At 39.8% G+C, this 21,292-nt stretch overlaps 2 protein-coding genes across 2 annotated transcripts; one reads left to right on the top strand and one right to left on the bottom strand.

Moving 5' to 3' along the window:
* Window positions 1-1,364: 1,364 nt before the first annotated feature.
* On the bottom strand, window positions 1,365-3,913 carry LOC148371294 (type-4 ice-structuring protein-like). Its single transcript, XM_088329301.1, has 4 exons — window positions 3,815-3,913; window positions 2,139-2,204; window positions 1,796-1,919; window positions 1,365-1,722 (listed from the first exon to the last, which is right to left on the bottom strand). The coding sequence occupies exons 2-4, from the start codon at window positions 2,182-2,184 to the stop codon at window positions 1,509-1,511; spliced, it is 384 nt and encodes a 127-aa protein (XP_088185427.1). The 5' UTR covers window positions 2,185-2,204; window positions 3,815-3,913; the 3' UTR covers window positions 1,365-1,508.
* A 6,565-nt stretch (window positions 3,914-10,478) lies between these two features.
* lix1l (limb and CNS expressed 1 like) lies at window positions 10,479-21,138 on the top strand. The gene is made up of 6 exons (XM_088329300.1): window positions 10,479-11,038; window positions 15,665-15,828; window positions 15,906-16,046; window positions 18,170-18,265; window positions 18,377-18,454; window positions 19,646-21,138. The coding sequence occupies exons 1-6, from the start codon at window positions 10,666-10,668 to the stop codon at window positions 19,895-19,897; spliced, it is 1,104 nt and encodes a 367-aa protein (XP_088185426.1). The 5' UTR covers window positions 10,479-10,665; the 3' UTR covers window positions 19,898-21,138.
* The last annotated feature ends 154 nt before the right edge of the window (window positions 21,139-21,292 follow it).

The raw sequence follows: 21,292 nt of genomic DNA, 5'->3' as shown, positions 1-21,292 counted from the left end.
TGTGTAAACTTGAAACCTCTGGTATTGTTTTCACGGATGTTCTTCGAAATTTACAACAGGGGGGAAATGTAAGGTATATTAAATCTAGTTATTTGTAATTTTCTCTATTATCTCTATTATTCACGTCACAAATGGCTCTGATGGAATGTACTTGAGTTCATACTATTTTTATTACTTATTCTCTATTTTTCTACTTTTTTATATGATTCTGTTTAAAATATATGCACACTTTCAGTCTTTATTTTGAAGGATACAGGAAAGTCATCTTGGTATGTTTTTACAACTGCTTGACTTCTTCCAAATAAAAACATTCAGGTCACTGGGCCACGGTGAGAGAAAGGGAGTCATTCAATGGAGTGGGTCCGTTTTTCTCCCCGCGGTTACTGGAGGCCTCCTGTTGATATCAAACCTGCATCTTCCTTGACTCTCATATCAGCCAAAGATTAATATCCCAAATTAATCTGACAGTATGTATGACCCCAATCTGTCCTTTCAAACACAAGTTAAGAATATTACTTGAACAGCTTTTTTTCCATCTTCGCAACATTGGTAAAATTCGCCCTATGCTGTCTCAGTCGGATTTGTTTGTTACCTCCTGTCTCGATCACTGTAATGCTCTACTCTCCGGTCTCCCAAAGTCCAAAATCAAGAGCCTTCAGCTGGTACAAAATGCTGCAGCGAGGCTTTTAACTAAGACAAGAAAGTTTGATCACATTACCCTGATTTTGGTTAACCTGCATTGGCTCCCTGTTAGCTTAAGATGTGATTTTAAGGTTCTCTTGATCTTATACAAAATCATGCATGGACTTGCTCCCTCATATCTTTCAGATTTAATTTCCCCCTATGTTCCGGTCCGGAGTCTTCTCTCTGAAAATGCTGGTCTACTAGTGATCCCAAGAGCCAAGAAGAGATCCGCAGGTTCAAGAGTGTTCTCCATTCGGGCCCCGGTGCTGTGGAATGCTCTTCCCCCCTGAGATTCTGCAACCTCAGTGGAACTGTTTAAATCTAGGCACTTACACACTTACTCTATTCTATTCTTCTCAAGACTCCCTCAACCACCCCCTCCCCCAAGATACACCTCTTCTGAAGTCCTCGTCCCACTCTCCCTTCTCAGTTGTGATTATCATTCTTTTTATTGAATAAACACTCCCAGTTCAGACTTAATCACATCCCTGTTTTTATTACTGCATTTGACAAATACATGTCTGCGTGTAAGAAATACACGTACTTTAAGGAAGTGGTTGGTATAACTTTGTCTAGCTAGCTGCAACCATGACTTTAAGCCAGAAGATGGCGGCAGAGAGTACCTAAGTGTCAAATTCTGGAAAGCACCTTTGAGTAAACACCTACAAGAAAACAGTGCACAGTGTTTCAAGATTTTATTGCACTTCTTTGGCTTTGGGATGAAGTCATCCATGACACAGAGGTACGGAAACACAATTGGAGTCCAGAAGGAAGTCAGTCAGTCCATGATGGTGCAAAAGGGCTGCAGGTCTCCTCGTGATAGTTTAGTTGGTCAGTGCTTTTGCCTGATCGGTCAGCTGCTTGAAGATAACCTCCATCTGTTCCTGGAACTTCTGCAGCATAGGCTGCATCTGGGTCTGGAAGTTGGTGGCCATGGGTTCAATCTGCTCCTGCATGCTGGCGGCGGCCTCGCTAATCTGCTGTTGGACTTTGGTCATCATGGGCTCAAACTGGTTCTTCTGCTGCTCCAGGAAAGCCCTGCAAGGGGGATAGATTGGAATATATAGACAGGGAACCCACGTTTCCGATCCCAATTTTTGGCGATACTTACTGAGCCTGGGTGCTCAGTTCCTCGGTGTTGATGAACTTGTTCAGCTCCTCCGTCATTTTGTTCTTGATCTCTTCGAATTTCTGGCTCAGTGCTTGCAGGTCGGTAGCATCTTGAGCAATGCTCCCTGTGTAAAGCACAATTATATATATATATATCTCATTAGCCGTACCGCTTATCCTCATTAGGGTCGCGGGGGGGCTGGAGCCCATTGCGGCCATATATATATATATATATATATATATATATATAATATAGTCATACATACATAGTCATACTTACAGTATTTATCCATACGAGTGTTTTTACAGTTTGAAAAGATTGCATATTCGTGTGAGAAGCTTACCCTGAGCGAAGGCGATCACGACGATGGCGGCGATGATGAGTTTCATGGTTGGAGTTTGGATGAGACCTAGGAAATTAACTGAGCATTAATTTAGAACACAGGTGGCAAAACTATGGCCTGCGGGCCACATGCAGCTCGTCAGGCTTTTTAATCCAGTATTCCAGACGAAAATATTAAAAATATACAGGGATTATATACTGTATAAACAGGGTGTTTCAAAAACTTCAATATTCTTTGAGACTTAAATATCACAGAAAGTACATTGTTAAGACAAATGAAATTAAAAAGCTTAATGCTTAAGATCATAAAATGTATTCTTCCAAATTGAATAAGAAAAATTCAAAAGCATGTAAATTATGCGCACCGCCTGAGACATGACATTCTTTAAGTCGGCAATTTAACTAAGGAATATTTTGGGTAACAGTCTCTAGCATATATATATATATATATACAGTATATATACTTATATATATATATATATATATATATAAAAGTATATATATATATATATATATATATATATTCACAAATCATCTGCTCGTGAGTTAGTACAGGGGAATATATGTATTTATGATGATAATAATTATTCAAATGATTTTAAAAAACTAAACACATTGTATATATAAAATGGTAAAGTACTAGAGAAAACTTTTTTGGGTTTTGTTGCCACTCTTGTTCCCATGTTTGTATTCCCCCCGTAGAAAACACTCATATAGCATGCTACATTTATCTGCACTTATTTTTTTCAAATCATGTATTTTATAAATACATTTTTAAAATTTTATGCATTTTGACTTTTTCAATGCGGTACTTATAATCAAATATTGTGCTTGAAAAGTGGGACATATCATCATATTGTATAACATAATTGGTTTGATTATAAATGTTTCAAAACTAAGTTGATTAAATAGTTTATTTAAATGTACGATTAGATACAAGGTGTTTGATGTCCTTTGAATATTAATAAATAATGATTATAATAAATATAAAGTAAATGTATTTCTCTGTATTAACTCACAAGCAGACCATTTGTATTTAAAAAGAAACAAATAGTTATGTGCTGGAGACTGCTACCCAAGATTAACTTCAGTGTGTTTGGCAGGAACAGGATTGCTGTCTTGTACATTTGTTTCCATGATCCACATGCTTTTTTATTTCTCATACAGATTTGGATGAATATATCATGTATTCTTCAACAGCAATACTTTTAAATTTAATTTACTCTAATAATGTACTTTCTGTGATATTTACATCTCGAAGGGGTATCAACGTTTTGGAAAAAACTTTTAATACATGTACACGCAAATGAGAAGAGTTTTATAGATCTACATGATACTTTTCCCTGAAGTATCGCCGACGTATCGGATCTGAGACTATCGGCAGAAACAGAAAAATCAAATCATTTCTTTCCCTCAGGAAATTTTTTAACCCAATGTGGTCCAGAACGAATTAAGTTTGCCCGCCCATCACTTAGTATAACATAAATACTTCAGTCTTTCGACTTGGACTACGTTAGGATACAATTGAAACTAAACCAGTGCTGCACAATTTGTCAAAAACATGCAAGTGTTTAAATATTTTCACAGTTCAAGGAATAAAATACCCACACCTACCCTCCCAATTGCGTAAATAGCTGTCTCAGCAACATTCATGACAAAATGCATAATGAAACCTACCTTTGTCACAAGAGGATTGGGACCGGATGATGGTGCTTTCTCGGCCGGTTGGGACCCTTCTTATAGCCGCTTTAGCAGGGGCAAGGGTGTGCAATCCGGCTTTCGATTGGAGGAGATAAAGATAAGCAGAGGCGATTGGACAGTTTGCAGTACTGATAAAACATTGTTGTGACCCTTGTTGCTCTGAGTGCCACTTGGCCTATATCAAGCAAAGTCCAAGTACGCGTACGTTTCTGCATGTTTTCGTGTATTTGTGTTGTGTATTTTGTGTGTGCAAAGCGTTCTTATCATGTTGATGAAAGCGATGACTTGTAGGTGGATGATGACGCAGGGGCCAATATGTACATGCGTTTGTGCCAAATCAGCTTTCCCAAAGAAACAGATTGCACCATTTCCGCTTCTGTGTCATGAGGTTTTTTATTTTTCGATTTACATTCATTTAGTTATTATATTCTTCTGGTGTTAAGGCTTTCATAAATGTACTATAGCGAGGATGTTAAACTTCGTTGCGTTCTGGGGCCGGATCCAGACCTTCTGTTCTCAGGCGGGCCAAGCCAGTAAAAGAATGTCCACTCCTAATTTTTAGCTTCATTTTTCAGTATTATGCTTTATAATTCAGCCTACGTGAGTAACCTCCCCTACATATTATAATCATGGATGATGAAGGATCTTTTCTAAACATATTTATTCAAAAACAATGTGGAGAAAAAAAGAGATTTTCATGTTTGGCATTGAATGTGTCAAATGTTTGGTTTGAAAAGTTTAGTAAATGCAGTTTTGACTGCCTGTAAAATATGTTGTTGATACTCAATATCATTATGGCCTGGGAGAGTGGAATGTCGTTCTATGAAAAAAATATGCTGTAATCAACAAAACTAAAAGTGTAGAGTCAATTTTTGGGGCATTTTTCCCACCTAGAGTAACCTATCTGACTGCCTGTGAAAGATGGTCGTCATACTTCGCTACAAGCACCCCTAGGGCATCATGTTCATCTGTTAATAAACAACGGGGTAGACTGCTGGAAGTGTGAATTTCCCTACCGGGATGAATAAAGTATCTATCTATCTATCTATCTATCTATCTATCTATCTATCTATCTATCTATCTATCTATCTATCTATCTATATATTAGCAAACTCCCCTTTTCTTGGGTAAACAGAAAAAAAATAAAAATAAATATATATATATATATATATATATATATATATATATATATATATATATATATATATATATATATATATATATATAGTATATACTTAGAACCCAGACTTAAACATCATCACCAATGTGATAAATGTGAATACATCCATCAATCCATCCATTATCTGCACCGCTTTTCGTCGGTAGGGTTGTGGGGGTGCTGGAGCCCATCTCAGTTGTCCTCGGGCAGTGGGCAGGGGACACCCTGAACTAGTTCCAGCCAGTCACAGGTGAATATGAATACATAATACTGTATATTTTTATAATTGTCAGTATGAGCCATCTGACAGTATATTCCCTGGCACAATCTTCAAATCGTCGTCCTATGTTCATTGTTATACAAAATAATGCTTTTTTTGGTAAGGTTTAGCCATTTTCTTTTGTAATATTGTAATCACAATATAATCTAAAAAATAACATTATTACCCTCCCCGGTATGCGTTCATGGGGCTTCCACACTTTACAAATCAAGTATTGGGGCTGGGGGGAGTGCTGGAAATTGACGTCATGCTTCTCCCCACATGGTTTTTTATTTCTATCTCTCAATGTAGCATGAAAATGGTGAAGGTGGGAAAAGGCCTGCCTCAAGTACATTCCAAATGCCAACCTAAACCCCCAGAAAGATGGAAAAAGTAAAAGTGAAACTGTTCGGGGTAGAGCACATTAGGTTCGAGGAATGGGTGCTGGGGGGGTGCCGGAGAGTAACGTCATGCTTGTCCCCACAGGTTCTTTATTTCTATTTCTCAATGTAGCATGAAAATGGTGAAGGTAAGAAAAGCCTCAAGTAGAGTCCAAACGCCAAGATGGAAAAAGAACAGTTTGTTTGAGCGCATCTAAGAAATGCACGTACTTGCACGTGCATCATGAATGAGCTGACTGATGCTGCAAAGCTAACAGGATGACAAGGTTCCAATTTCTACACTGCACCTTTAAAATGTTAGTGTTAATAAAATGTAATCCATTAAAATAAACAATATTAATTTGATTAAAAAGCAAAAATACGTGAACCATTGTATAAAATCGCATTTGTTTACATACTGGTTGGTCAGGAAATGTGTATTTATTTTATACGAGTCTCAACTAGAGTGCTAAAATATGAAATACCATTGCCCGAAAAGTTGTGGATGTGGATGTAAACCTTCTACCTTTGCTTTCCAGGTGTCCTCTCCGCTCTCTATCTTTACAACTGCTTGTAAAACGTCATTAATTGCCGATGGCCTCACCTTATTTCTCGTATTTTTTTCGACCGCAGCAGCCGACGAGCGATCGTAAATAAAACCTCTGGCGATAAATCGCCTTTGTTCGCTGAGGCTTGGTAATGAAAGCCAGATGTTGGTTGGAATGCACAGCTTTTTATGGTCCAACACTAGCCTAGATGCCTTCATAGACAAAACAGTTGCTGGAATTTGAGTTTGTAACGTGGTTTGTTCGATACAATCGGTCGTGCGGTTTATGCACAGTACAATATTAGCCTGACGCTATTGTTGTTGTGAAGTGTTTTTGTGTTTGAATCCTATTGCCGAAAGTTTTGCTACGTGTGCTATCATCAAGATAGCATAACATCAACATCGTTGTATGTCTACTTTGACAACAGATTCATGCATTTTTGTGCAGAATTGTTCACTGTTGGGAAGGGAGCTGATTTGGCCGCCAACATCTGTTGCTCGTCTCCAACATGTGTTTGCCTCAAATGACATTGGTGTGTTTTCCTCCCCTAATCGGCCATTTTTACGCCAAGGTTGCACGCATCCATGTTAAACAGAATGCAAGCTTTTGCAAAATATAGAATGGCGGCTTTCAACGACAATATCAGCCTTCTTGTCATTGCTTTTGTCAAGACCAGCACGAAGGGTAGACCCAATCGCGTAATGTTTCTCACAAGTTTATTGAGATAAAGAGTAAAGGCGGCGCCCGCGATCTGGCAACATTTTTGAAGGGGCGTTGCTACTTCGTGGTTCCACGTTCGCAGGGTCAGAGCTTCGCAAGTCCAAAAAATAATAATATTAAATTAAATTATTAAAAAAAAAAAAAAAAACATTTTTGAAGGGGCGTCGCTACTTCGCAGATTTTCACTTTTCGCGGGTGGTTTTGGTCCCCATTAACCGCGATAACCCAGGTCCCACTGTATATCCATGAACCAGGGATGTCAAACTCAGTTTGGCTCCAGGGGCAGATCCAGACTTTCTATTCTGAGGCAGGCCAGATGAGTAAAGTAGAGTCAGCTCCAAATTTTTAGTTTTGTTCTTCAGTATTATGCTTTATTGTTCAGCTTACATTAGTAGGTGACCCTACATATTATAATCACGGATGACGAGGGAGATTTTCTAAACACAACACATTCATTCACAAAAAATGGGGGTAAAGGTGTTCATGTTTGGCATTGAAAAAGTTAAGTGGTGTATTTTAACAATTGAGTAAATACAGTTTTACACCTGAACTAGCTCACCATGCTATACAGCAGCAGGAGAGGTTCGTATTTACTTAAAAAAAAATCATAACTTTTGATAAAAATGACCAAGAGCAGGGGTCACCCACCTGCGACCTATGGGGTGTATTGCCTGCCAGATGACGCTGAGAGAAGCATAAGAAAGAAAACAAGCCGCTTCCAGTTAGACAATGAACTGTCATGTTTGATATATCCACTGGATGTCAACAAAGCCACGCGCCACTCCACCCTTTTGTCATTATTACTGATGTGTCTCAGCTGTGCCCGCTTCTTTGGCGCCAACTGCCGTGGGCTCTGATTGGCTCCCAATCAGTATTTACCCAGTCCTGTCGTCCACTTTTGTCAGTCTGTCTGCAAACCTCAGTTTAGGCAAACCTTTTTTGACCCTGACTCCCACCTGTCCCATTTTTTGCTACCGTCTGTCCCCCGGCTTTGACCCGTTTTTGATCCTGACCACGTCTACTCTTCCGTCCCGGCTTTCGACCTATTTTTGTCTCCAACCACATCTTCTTTCCTATTCTGGCTTACGACTCGCTTACGACCCCGACCACGTTTTGGTTCTTCTGTCTCAGCTACTGACCCATTTTTCCGTCCCCGACACTGCCATCGCTCGCCACGGAAGAAAATATATTTCTCATTGAGTTCAAGACCAAAATTCAATAGCATATTTTCTGTAAATGATTTTTTAAATCACTTGTATTTATCAAGATATTAATTTTCATGCAATAAAAGATTTTTGAAGTAACCCTATTGCATTAAGTTTTTCAATGAAAATGATCAATTTTAGTGCTTAAAAAGGGAGAAATTACTTTGCTATTACTCTTGACCAAAGTTTTTATTTGTGAATTAATAGATTTGTGCATTTTCCAAAAATAATTGGATGAAATGGTCCCTTCGTGAACAAAAAGACTGTGTAACGCAACTTTGGCTGGTAAATGTAAAAAAATGGATTCGTTTATTGGATCGATTTTCTTCATGTATCGCTGAGGTATCAGATTTAAAACTCTTTACCGGCATTTACTAAATAGAAGTGCATCAATCATCTATTTCTGTCCACTGTGACACCTGACCTAGAGGCTTGCTTCTTATTTGATAAACTCGGAATTTTTTAGCGGCTGGATTAGTCAGGCCGGATCCAGCCCGTGAGCCGTATGTTTAACATAATTGGCTTGAACGGATACTTCGAGGCCAGGTGACCGATTCTGTGAATATTTGCTGAAATGTATTTTGTTTATCAAATCATGCTTGGTTAAACTTCCTTCCTTTTTATAGGAAACAGTTTTTGGGGGCTGACTTTCCAAAACAGCAAAATAGAAAAAACAAATCGACGATGCGCATTGACATCATCTCAATCGCAATGTGGATCTCTTTAAAACAATGTTCCATCTTTCCTCTTCTGGCCTCCGACCAGACCACAAAAAAATGAACTTTTATACAAGACATGTGGTGGGAGGCGGGTAGGGGCCAAGTCCCATTTCCTTCTGTTTATCCCATCACAAAGTGGGGGGTCCTGGAGAATCAAACATGAGTCGCCATTATCTTTACCACTCATTTTCACGTTTTGATGAAATGTGTTAAATGAAAACAGAATGCATTGTGGAGAGTTTTGGTGGAGAAGCAGGGACATTTGTAGGACGGGGTGGAAGGAACAGGGGGGGCTCGAATTTCTTGGCCTAATATTTCTGACTTTCCAGTGTTGCCTTCGGGTAATATATAAAAGTCGGACAGATTTTAACGTGTTTTTCAATTAAGTTTATTTCTCCTAGAAAATAAGATAATAAAGTAAAAACTAATATTTATCGAGTATTTATTTTTACTTGCGTGTAAAATTACTTAAATTGATAGTAAACAAGTTTATTTGTGACACGTGATTTATGACTGGATCGTTTTGTGAAGTGTCTCTGAAAGCAACTCGGCTAGCAGTCCAAGCAGGCAGTAGTGATGGGAATCTCGGTTCTTTTGAGAGAAACGGCTTTTTCGGCTCAGCTCACTAAGAAATAGGGGGCTCTTTCGGCTCCATTCCCATTTTAATGATGTATGACAAAATTTTTGGTTGATGCAATGCAGTTGTATTTTTTGTGGTGTGAATCTCCCCGCCCCAACTACATATTTTTTCATTTATTCATGAAAATAAAACTTATGCCCCAAACTAACTAGATTGAAAACTGTTTCCGGTGGCAGTGGTTAGCCTATTCGTACAGCAGGCGAAAGGTCCCCAGTTCAAGTGGAAACATTTGTTAGCCTGGGGAGGGATGGGTTCCACGAGGATGTACTTGCCCAAGACACACCACAGGGAATAGTGCCCCTACCACCTTAGTGACAAGGATCCAACCCAGAACGTTACGCAACTTTACTAAAACATCCTTTATTGTTTTAATATACAGTGAACTTTTACAGAATCCAAACTTGAAAATGACAGAAATAGAGAGAGAGATAATAATAGAAAGAGAGGAAAAACAGAGAGAGAATGAGGGAAATAAAGAGAGGGGGTAGAGAGGAAGAAAGACAGTAAAAAAGCAGATAAAGTGAACGATAGTAAGACGGAAAGAGGGAGAAACATGGAGAGAGAGAGAAAGAAAGAAAGAAAGAAAGAAAGAAAGAAAGAAAGAAAGAAAGAAAGAAAGAAAGAAAGAAAGAAAGAAAGAAAGAAAGAAAGAAAGAAAGAAAGAAAGAAAGAAAGAAAGAAAGAAAGAAAGAAAGAAAGAAAGAAAGAAACAGGGGAAAGTTAGCAATAGACAGAATATGATAACGTGAAAAGAAAGAGAGGAAGATAGGGAGAAAGATGGGTTGATGGAAGGAGGGAAGAGGGAGATGGAGAAGAAGAGAGAAAGAGAAAAAAATGATACAGAAAAAAATAACGAAATGCAGAGAAAGAGTGAGAGAAAAAATAGTCAGAGGCAGGGAGAAGGATGGCGAGAGGAAGAGATAAGGGCGAACACAGAAAGTGAGAGAAGGCTTCGGTCGTTCACTCCCGAGAGCCGGCTCATAATGTCGTTACGTTCGCGAACGACACATCACTAGCGTGTAGGCAGGATGCAAACCAGAACAACAGTCAAGTACAGTTCTGGTCCCCGAACGGACAAAACCCCCATATATTCATTCTAATTTCTTTTTATCTTTTTATTTGAACTCCCCAACAAAAACTTTCCTCTAGCACGTACTGATACAACTAAACCCGATTGGGAAGGTCGCGTTTCGGACGATGGAATCTCACATTCTCCCGATCCACATCCGCCCGCAGCGGCTTCAACCTGGCATCGGCTTCGGTTCGGGGCCCACCGTCGGCGGGACGCTCCGCTCCTCCGCCGCCGCTTCGTTGTCCCTCAGGCCCGGCGTGACGGTCCCCGTCCCTCCGCTGTTGCCTTCGCCGCCATCGCTGGCTGCCTGCTCGGGCCCTCCGCCGCCGCCACCGCCTCTTCAGTTCCACAGTCTGTACAGCGGAGGCGGGGGCGTCGCACCCGGCCTGGGGTTCCCCGCCGCCGGCCATTCGAACCCGGGGAACCCGGCGGTGCTGAAAGAAGCGGTGGAGGCCGTTGTTCGCAGTTTCGCCAAACACACTCAAGGTTACGGTCGTGGTAAGTACTTTTACATACGTTTTCGACACGTTTAAAACTTTTGGGGTCCCGAAAAAAATATTCGAACCAACATCAAATTTACCACGTGCCACACTTCAACCCGACATTTCGTTTGACTGGTTCTCAAGTTTGACACTATTTTACACCCATAAAAGAACAAAATAAAGCACTGAAAGGTGGGGCGCATTGTTTGAGTTGTCCATAATAAGTTGAAAGTTTTTATTATTTCTTTTTTAAGGATGTGTCAACGATGTCCACTGCGTCCAAAAGCTTTTTTTACTTTCAGTAGAGCTGTCCGGGGCAGAACACATTAGGTTCGAGGAATGGGTGCTGGGGGTGAGGGCTGGATAGTGACGTCATGCGTGTCCCCACAGGATTTTTAATTATTTTTCTCAATGTAGCATGAAAATGGTAAAGGCCTGCCTCAAGTCCAAACGCCAAGATGGTAAAATAATAGTTTGTTTGAGCGCATCTAAGAAATGCACCTACTTTCACGTGCATCATGAATGAGCTCACAGAGGCTGCAATGGTTACACAAGCCAGGAGACGGGGACAAAGTTCCAATTTGTATACAGCACCTTTAAAAAACATAACTGTACTGTACTTAATATTTTAGAGAAACATTTTATATTATTTAGCACCTCCTTAGTGGTAAAAAAAATAATTCACTAAAATAAGAAATATTCATTTGATTGATGAGCAAAACTACATGAACAATTGTATAAACCTGTATTTGTTTGGATACTGGTTGGTCAAGAAATTTGTATTCATTTTATATGAGGCTCCCGAGAGGGAGCATCTTGCTGCTAAGGGTACCCCTGAAAAACAAAAACCATCCAAAATGGGTGAATTATTTAAAATAAAAATCGTACCTTACTGTAACTTAAGTGTTTCCATAGTTTGTACACTTCCTCGTGTTTGGAAGCACCCGTTTTCGGTTGCACTATACAATACAGCAATATCTAGTAGTCAAATATTACAGTTTTCCTAAACAAATTAAACAGTGGCAACAAAGCTGTGTTTTTCTACTGTCTTTATTGAAGTCCGTAGATATTTTGGATACCACTAGACTAGAGGGAACAATGTACCTACATTTACAGAATTTCATACAAATATTCGTATTGTATTCCAATTGATGTACGTTGGAAAAAAAATGTACCTGCACTTTGTAAAACCTTACTGAAAATGAAATAAATTATACGTTCATTTGAGTAGACAGCAAATGTGCCCTAACCAATTTTTCTTATTTGCCAACACGAATACTTCATTCACATATGATGTTCTTCTAAACTAAACTAATCCACTAAAATGATATTTCACCATACATCTGTAAAGCTGTGCATTTAAAACGTTCAATTTTTGCTAATTCCAGGTTCATTTTTAAGTCCGTGTAACATATGTTCTAATTCATTATCAGATTAACTGCTAAATCCTAAAAAGGGATTACATTTAAGATCAATAAGCTTCTGCAGTCAATTAGGAAAACACAAGCATGGGGGAATCCAAAAATGATATGGTTTCAATTTTATTTTTAGTACTATTTATTACTTAAGTCTGTAATTTAATTGAAGTTGTAAATATTTGTGTTCTTTACTGTGGGTGTGCTACTACTGCGTAAAACCACTGTGCATCATCACTGCAGGTTTACCTAATAAAATTTCCGGCAACAACAGAGAAGAATTTTTTGACATATTGCCACATTGAGGGCTTCAAACTTATAGATAAAATACTCAAGAATTGAAGAATCAACCAAGACACAATTGTGAAAACAAACTACATTTGTTCAAAAATGTATATTGTGCTTACAGATTTAAAATGGAAAAATAGCTGTTGCAAAAAATATTGGCGACATTTGTGTATTAGTTATGTACAACCTCTTTTTGCTGCCATCACAGCCACAAGCTTTTTTGGGTATCTTGAAACTGAAATATTTGCCTATTCTTCTTTACAAAACAGCTCATGTTCCCAAAGGTTTGGTGGTGATTGTTTGTGCACAGCATGTTTTAGGTCATTCCACAAATTTTATATAATATCGAAGTCTGGACTTTGGCTTGGCTGTTCTAACACCTTTTATAGTGTTGATTTAAAAGCTATTGTACATTTTGCCTTATGTTTAGGGTCATTGTACATGTTATATGTGTCTCCCATGTGGTTTCTTGCGAACACCAAACGGGCCTTTTTATGGTATTCTTTCAGAACGGGCTTTCTTCTTGCCACTTAAAGGACAGATTTATGTAGAGTATGACTAATAGTTGTCTTATGCACAGATTGTCCCACCTCAGCGGTGTATGCCTGCAGGTCAACCAGTGTGATCATGGGGCTCTTGGTTGCTTCTCTAATTAGTTTTCTCCTGGTTTGGGGCGAAAGTTTAGAAAGACGTCCAGGTGTTGGTAGGTTTGCAGTGGTTTTATGCGCTCTCCATTTTGATATTATTGCTTGCACAGTGCTCTGTGAGATGTGTAAATGTTGTGAAATATTCTTGTATCTTATTCCTGCTTTGAACTTATCCGGACCTGCCTGGTGTGTTCTTTTGGTCTTCATAATGCTGTCTGTTCTCCAATGTCTGCTTTCACAGACCTCTGCGCCGATTACAGAGCAAATGCATTTGAACTGACACTTGATGACTCAAAGTTGCACACTGTTTGTCATTATTAGTCGTTTAGGTCAACATTGGATCAATCAGAAGTCATCAGGGAACTTCTGGGGTCTGTTGGCTGAGCTGAGAGAACTCAGGGGCAATAATTTTGCAACACCTACTTTTCAGTTTTTTTTCCTTGTAAATATAATATCATAAGTTTGAAATAATTTGGTTTCACTTTATGATTGTGTCTGTCATTTAGTGATTCTTGCAAATATTTGTAATTTTTTTTTTAGCATGAAGTTTAAAGCCTGAAATGTGGCAAAATGACGAAAAAAATTCTCACGGGGCAATACTTTTACTAAGCACTGTAAATGTACAGTAGGTCTTCAACTACTAAATGACAACGACTATAATACCAGGGATACGGATCTTCATTATAAGTTAGTGAGACGTGTTTTGGGCGCCACCGTGATTTACGGTGCGATTCCTCCGATGTCATCCAGCTACCGCTCGATCCTGGAGCCAAAAGGAAGCATACCGCCCACGTTGGCAACACGCCACCGCGCCAACATTAGTCACTTTTGACAGCGCTGTCGTATCATTCTGCTAGGCTCATCCAAAACATTTTTAGGACTGCTTATTTTTGCTGACTTTTGCATACTTTTATGATCATCGAAGATTGGCCTTTTCCTGAGTCCCACCCATTAGATTGTCAGCGGTAGGAATCTACGAAGTGGAGTACCTCTACATTCAAGTTTAAATACCAGTTCCAGGACTGTGCTCGTAGCTCGATTTGCTCGTACAATGAGCTTATTTTTTCCCTGATATTAAATTATATTAAGCTAAAGGCCTCTTCCCGACCTCCTAAAAGGGTCAACGTGAAGCCTAAATCGTTATGAAACACATCATCCTAATAACTAAACACACATTCAAATAACATATAAAAACATATCAAATACAGTAATAAGGTAAATAAGATGATATTAGTGGAAGAAAAGATTATGAGGGAGTCGCCGTAAAGAAGGTGATGCAGAGGTGTGTAGTGACGGCACATGACTTTGATGATAGGTAAGCACTTTCTGTACACTTCAAATTAAAGTTACTACAACTTTAAATGAACGTGAAAACAAAATTTTTGTACAGCAAATTTTTTTTTTTTTTTTTTTTGCCTGTTTTAATTTTTATTCATCACTTTCTTTTGCTCTTTTATATAGACTCTCACCGCTATTACTTTATACATGTCTTTTTGAAAAGAAAGAAAAAATCCGAACTGATTTGTTTCTCCTTTAAAATGTTACAAAGAGAGTTGGTCATCTTTTCAAAAAGAAAAAGCTTGAAGCGTTAACAAACTGTTATCCACATGTACGCTAATCTGACCACACTGCTTCACTACGCCTACACTCGCCCTACGGGGTCGCCCTACACTCTTCAATCGCTAGATACAGGAAGCAAGACTAAGGAGTTGGGGCTGCCTTGATGTGTGGACATAGATAGATCAAAGCCACACCTGCCATCTAATCTTCCGGGCTGTTTTTGTCCAATGAATTCAGCACATCCTCCCACTTAGCAAGCACCTCTCTAATTTCTCTATCTATTTTTTCTAATGTTGTGTTTTCAAGGATTGAAAAGTGCTTCACTTTTGGGTAAAGTGCTTGTAAAGGTTTGAAAAGTTTGAAGTCTGCTTGTAATGATGCGGACATTGCTCTGTGGTGGCTTCGCTTTGTCATTGCATTTTTTCTTCCCTCGTAATGATGGCAGCTGGCATTAGTTTGTATGGCATTGTCCTATGGTCGCACACTTAACTTCTTCTTTTAAGGATACTGTAGAAATAGGTAACTTGGCTTTAAAAGTCCTTAAAAGTGCTTGAATTTGGCCATGAAGAGGCTGTACTAATCCTGTATAAAGAGGTATTCTGTTACAGTGCTTTTAGCAAATGTCTTCTCGTTTAATTTCACATGTAGAAAAATCCCTGAAATCACAACTGTAACAAAATGATAGCGCTTTTACCCCTTTGCTGATGACTTGCTGGTTTGTGTTTTTGTTAGTGAATGTGGTGGAGGCTTTACAGGAGTTCTGGCAAATGAAGTTGAGCCGTGGTGCCGACCTGCGAAACGGAGCACTGGTAGTATATGAGATGGTGGCGTCCAGCAGCCCGCCCTACGTCTGCTATGTCAGCCTCCCGGGGGGCAGCTGTTTTGGAAGTTTCCAAGTACGGAACCCTAGCCCAGATCTTTTTTAGCGAACTTCCTTCGCCAGCAATACCATTTTGATTTGTTTCTTCTCCAGTTCTGTCCGACTAAAGCAGAGGCCCGACGCAGCGCGGCCAAGATCGCCCTCATGAACTCTGTTTTTAACGAACACCCATCAAGACGCATCACCAACGACTTCATTGAGAAGAGCGTCAGCGAGGCCTTGGCTTCCTTCAATGTAAGTCAGTGTGCCAGGGTCAAGATTTGGACAAACACTCCTGAAATAAATGGAAAAAACAGATTTAGTGAGAGTGGATGGGGTGGTAACTTGCAGAACCTTTTGTTTGGAATGGTTCTATTTAAGGAAGAGAAGGAGTAATAAGAAAGAGACTGAGGGGGTTTTGAAGAAGCAGAGTGGTAGAGCCAAGTAAAGAATGTAAATGAACCAAGAAAAGGACCAGTGATGGATCTGTGGGGTACCCCAGATTTGAAAGGTCGAGTGTTTGATTAAACTTTGTATAGACCCAAATACATTTCTAAAGGTCTAGTGTGCTTCCCTGGGTTATTTTGCCTAGTTTGCTACTGTTACTAAATTACTTAAAGTTCTGTGAAAGGGACAGTGTGTAATATTTAGCGCCTATTAGTGGTAAAAATGAAAACAGCTTATTTCATTAAAAAACAAGATTGATCCGAGTAATAATAAAAAAATACACAAATTATCATTTAATATATACATATGTACGTGCATTTTTTAAAAATACTCTTAGGTCGAGAAAATTGTATTTACCTTACATAATATGAGATTCAACAAAAGAGAGATGACATGATTGTCCGCCATCTTGCAGATAAGGCTACACCCATAAAATAAGAGAAGTAAAATGATGCTGTTTTGTCACTTTGAGTCGCCGTAGTTTGTATTCTTCCTTGTGCTTTTAGCACTCTTCGCGGTTGCACTACACAATACAGCTACATCTAGTGCTCAAATATTACTCGTGTCCCTCCAAATATTATTTTCTAAAGATTACTTTGTTGCTAGCTTTATCACACATTCAGTGCTTTTGACGGATATAGATGTCAGATGTTTGAATGATTTTTTTTTTTTATACATTTCTTTTGAACATTTGTAGAAAGAAACCCTCTTTTTTGTAGAAATAAAAAAATAAAGAATAATATTATGACAGCGACAATAACGAATTGGTTCAAAAGCAGGGAAAAAAAATCGTATTTTCAATTACAGAGGAACCTCGGTTCTTGACCATAATCCGTTCCAGAACCCTGTTCGAAAACCGATTTGGTCGATCACCGAAAATAGTTTTTGCCATTAAAAGTAATGTAAAATCGTTTTAATCCGTTCCAACACCCTGAATGCTTACCATGAACGTAAACATGAAGCTAACCCAGGCTAATCGTACGTTCGCGTAATCTTTCGTACGGAAGATTACGCTAACATGAACGTGTACAACTAAAAAAATCAGGTCGTTTACACGTCATTTAGCACCTGGGTCTCCACAAAAAGTGGTGAGCGGTTAAAGGATAAAGAATTATGAATAGGATTTCTTACCTTTGTGAAGGTCTGCAGAAGCCATGCTCTATTCCCTCGAAAGAAGGGAAACTCGCACACCTTCTTCATATTTTGCTATTATTTCTTTCTTAAAAGCAATAGTTGTACGCACTACTTCTTTTTTCACCTGTAGCAACTTTGCTGCATGCATCGACCTTCTTCGGAGGCATAATTAGGGGCTAAAACACTCCGTTCACCGATATCTAAAGCGAAAGCAAAAAGAAGTGCGCGCGCACGTCATAGCAGTTCTTCACGAGGTGTGGGGGCAATCTACACCCGTACGCCGCTCAGCATCGCACCCTAGCGTACCGGCGTTCGAACTCCGATTTTTTGAACGAAAAGCGAAGCAAGAATTTCTCAAAATTTTTGGTTCAGAACCGATTTGTTCGAACTGAGAGGCGTTCGAAAACCGAGGTTCCACTGTATAGGTATTGTTGAGTAGAAAACTTAAGTAAACATAGTTGAGAATAGGATTTTGATCTTTCAAGGAGGACCAGGACAAGAGTTCTCAGATAAGTAAATTCCATTTCTTCCTGAAGCCTTCCTCCGAGCACCCTCTTTTTATAATAAATCTCCAAGGTTACAAAAAACAGATCAGCTTAAAAGGGTGTGGATTTGAAAGAACAGCAACACAATTGTCCGACAGCCACAATATAACGTAAAACAGTGAGTCAAAATAAGGAACTGGTATCCCATGTAATCTTCTTTGCACTCGTCCATTGGTAACAAACTTAGCCGGTGTGCATCTCGTTTTTCCATTTAAGTATGACGTTTTTTACAGCGCACTCCACTTTCTGCAGGGAAATAGAGAAGAAGCCGACAACCCCAACACAGGAATCGGAGCCTTCCGCTTTATGCTGGAATCCAACAAGGGAAAATCGATGCTAGAATTTCAGGTGCGTAACCGACCGATTTGGTGGTGGGAGACGGATGGATTAAGAGCATGAAGCGTTCCCATGTTGATTCCCACTCCGTCAAAGAAAGCTCTGTGTGTCTTTGCATTTCAGGAGCTCATGACGGTCTTCCAGCTCCTCCACTGGAATGGAAGTCTGAAAGCTATGAGGGAGCGGCAGTGTTCTCGTCAGGTAGATGACTTCAGTGATTGTTCTCATTTGCATAGGGTTTGTATGAGTGCTTGAATTTTGATGTTGCATGTTCAGGGTTTTTAAGACTGTTTGTAAATGCTTAAAATTGTTACCGTGGTTCTTGGCAGTCCAACTCGTTAGACCCGTGTTTTTCAACCAGTGCGCCATGAAAATGTTTCTAATGTGCCACAGGAAATTGCCTAATTTTATCTTTGCAAACCAAAAACTATTTTATTGTTTTTTTCCAGTGATCATTTTTGCAGCTCCGGACAATTTTTTGGGGTCCAATATGGCTCTTTCAAGTCAAGTTAAGTCATGTTTATTTGTGACGCCCTTAATCACAAAGCATCTCAAAGGGCTGCACAGACCACAGATTATTGCAAACCACAGACTATTATGACACCATCCCCTGATCTAAAACCTACATGAGGACAAATAATACACAGATATTGTCAACATAAAATAAATGGTAAATGGTCTGCATTTATATAGCTGTTTCAAGTCAATGAAGACCTCCCAAAGCGCTTTACAATGTGCTTCACACTTACCCATTCACACACACACTTACACACCAATAGGGAGTCAGCCATGCAAGGTGCCTACCTGCATTTTGGGGGCATTAGGGATTCAGTGTCTTGCCCAAGGACACTTCGACATATAACACGGAGGAGCAAATATAGGTTATTCATATGCCATAGAACAGTAGTGTATTTTAAGCTTAGATTTAAACATTTCCACTGGGGTTGGGGATCAAATCTCAGGGGGAAGAGCATTCCACAGCACCGGGGCCAGAATGGAGAACGCTCTCGAACCTGCGGATCTCTTCTTGGCTCTTGGGATCACTTTCAAAATGTTTGGGTTACGGACCGGAAAGTTAATGCAGTTTTTCATAACTTCCATGTGATGAGAAGCAACACTAGGAAGTAGGGGATTCCTCGATGTGATGACAAAGATCCGAGCAAAGCCACTCCTGCCATCTCATTGTGATTTAACATACTAAAATCATTCACGTAAGGTTGATACTTATAGGCTTCATACGATGAGCAACGCCGAACCCTTTAAAATAGTTTTTATTAAATAAACCCACCAGAAAATGTATGTTTATGTTTTGGCACTCAGTGACCATGCTTCTGAAAACGTATTCATATGTTGGACCGATTGAGTTAACGTCACCTTCGATTGGTCTCACAGGAAGTTCTGGCCCACTATTCGCACCGGGCCCTGGACGACGACATGCGCACACAGATGGCGGCCGATTGGGTGAACCGTGAGCAGAGCGTGGCGGGCACCGTCTCCCGCGAACTGGCGGCCACCGAACGTGAGCTGGAGGAGGCGAGGCTTGCCGGCCGAGAGTTGCGTTTCTACAAGGAGAAGAAGGACATCCTGATGTTGGCAGTGGGCCAGCTAAACGTTGCAAACGCCGGAACGCTTCCCTCACACTAAGGCTAGGTTCACACTGCAGGGAAATCGGATTTTTGGGATACTAATGCAAACTCTATGCGAACTGTTAAGTCTGTCCAAAAGCCGCGCAAGACCCGGGCCACTTTCAAATGTGGTCCTAAATCCGATACATATCTGACCTTTTGAAATGCGTTTGCTATGTGCACGGTGGAGACACGTCTATGCGTCCTGTACTTTACTATTCTGCCTTCAACAAGGTGGGAGAAAGCGAAGAAATCAACAACCATAGCGGACGAAGACATGGAGAATATTCAATGGAGGGAAAGAGAGGTTTTGGGTTTTTGGGGGTAGCAAAAATACTTTTTTACCGGATACGCTTGGCCGTTAACATCGATAAATACAGTATTTTACAGACCTTAAGTCGCTCTGGAGTATAAGGTTAGGTTCACACTGCAGGGAAATAGATTTTTTTGTATTGGATCTGTTAAAGTGCGCCTGTATGGTACCAGTCAGTTTTTTTTTACTCCAGGCCCAGGCCACAGTCATCTGTGGTCCTCAATCCGATACGTATCTGATCTTTTGAAATGCGACTTCCGTGTGAACGGTCAAGGCGCATTCATGCGACCTGCACGTCACCGAGAGGCCGGAGGAAGCATAAAACTCAATAACCATGGAAACATGAGAATCATTCAATGGAGGGAAAGTATGATTTTGGATTGAATAAATATTTGCGGCGGACAACTCGTTCAGCCTCCAGTAGCACAATAACTTCCAATTGTCTAGATACGCTGTTAGCATCCATGAGTACTTCCGCAAATAATGAGCGTGTTGCGTGTGACGTCACGTGTCCTCTCAGGAGCATGCGGAACACTTGACGCATTCACACAGGAGATGTATAGAAGTCACAGGAGACGCACTCAAGCCACATTTAGTTGGAAATGTGAACAAGCTCACAAAAACATCAGATTTCACAAAAATTCGGAATTGACCACTAAGCTCCACAGTGTGAACCTAGTCTATCGCATCAGCCAAAAACTGCATAATTAAGAAGGAAGAAACATATAAGTGGCACCTGGAGTGTAAGTCACACTTTAGGGGAAACTTATTTGATAAAAATCTGAACACAAAAAATATGCATATCGTCTTGAAAGACAAATACAAGTAAAATGGAGAACAACAGGCTGAAAACGTGTTGGGTATACTCACGTTACGTGATTGACATGTTATTTAGATAACTCTAGTCTAAAGATCATGCTTACTAAACTATCATTTTCACACCAAATCTCACTGCTTTAGTGGCTCCGCAAAGTGGGTAGCAGAATAGAGGAGGGGGAGGAGCAAAGAAAGTCTCAGCTGGATGAGACTTGAAAATCGGTTTGCCGAATAAAAGAAAATATAGATATCTGTCAAATTCCTAAATTACTATGCTGATCATGG

This window comes from Urocampus carinirostris, chromosome 2 (genome assembly GCF_059441175.1).
Source record: "Urocampus carinirostris isolate Australia breed hairy pipefish chromosome 2, RoL_Ucar_1.0, whole genome shotgun sequence".
Classification (NCBI taxonomy): Eukaryota; Metazoa; Chordata; class Actinopteri; order Syngnathiformes; family Syngnathidae; genus Urocampus; species Urocampus carinirostris.
The sequence above is the reverse complement of the archived record's forward strand: the minus strand, read 5'-3'. Positions and strand labels throughout refer to the sequence as shown.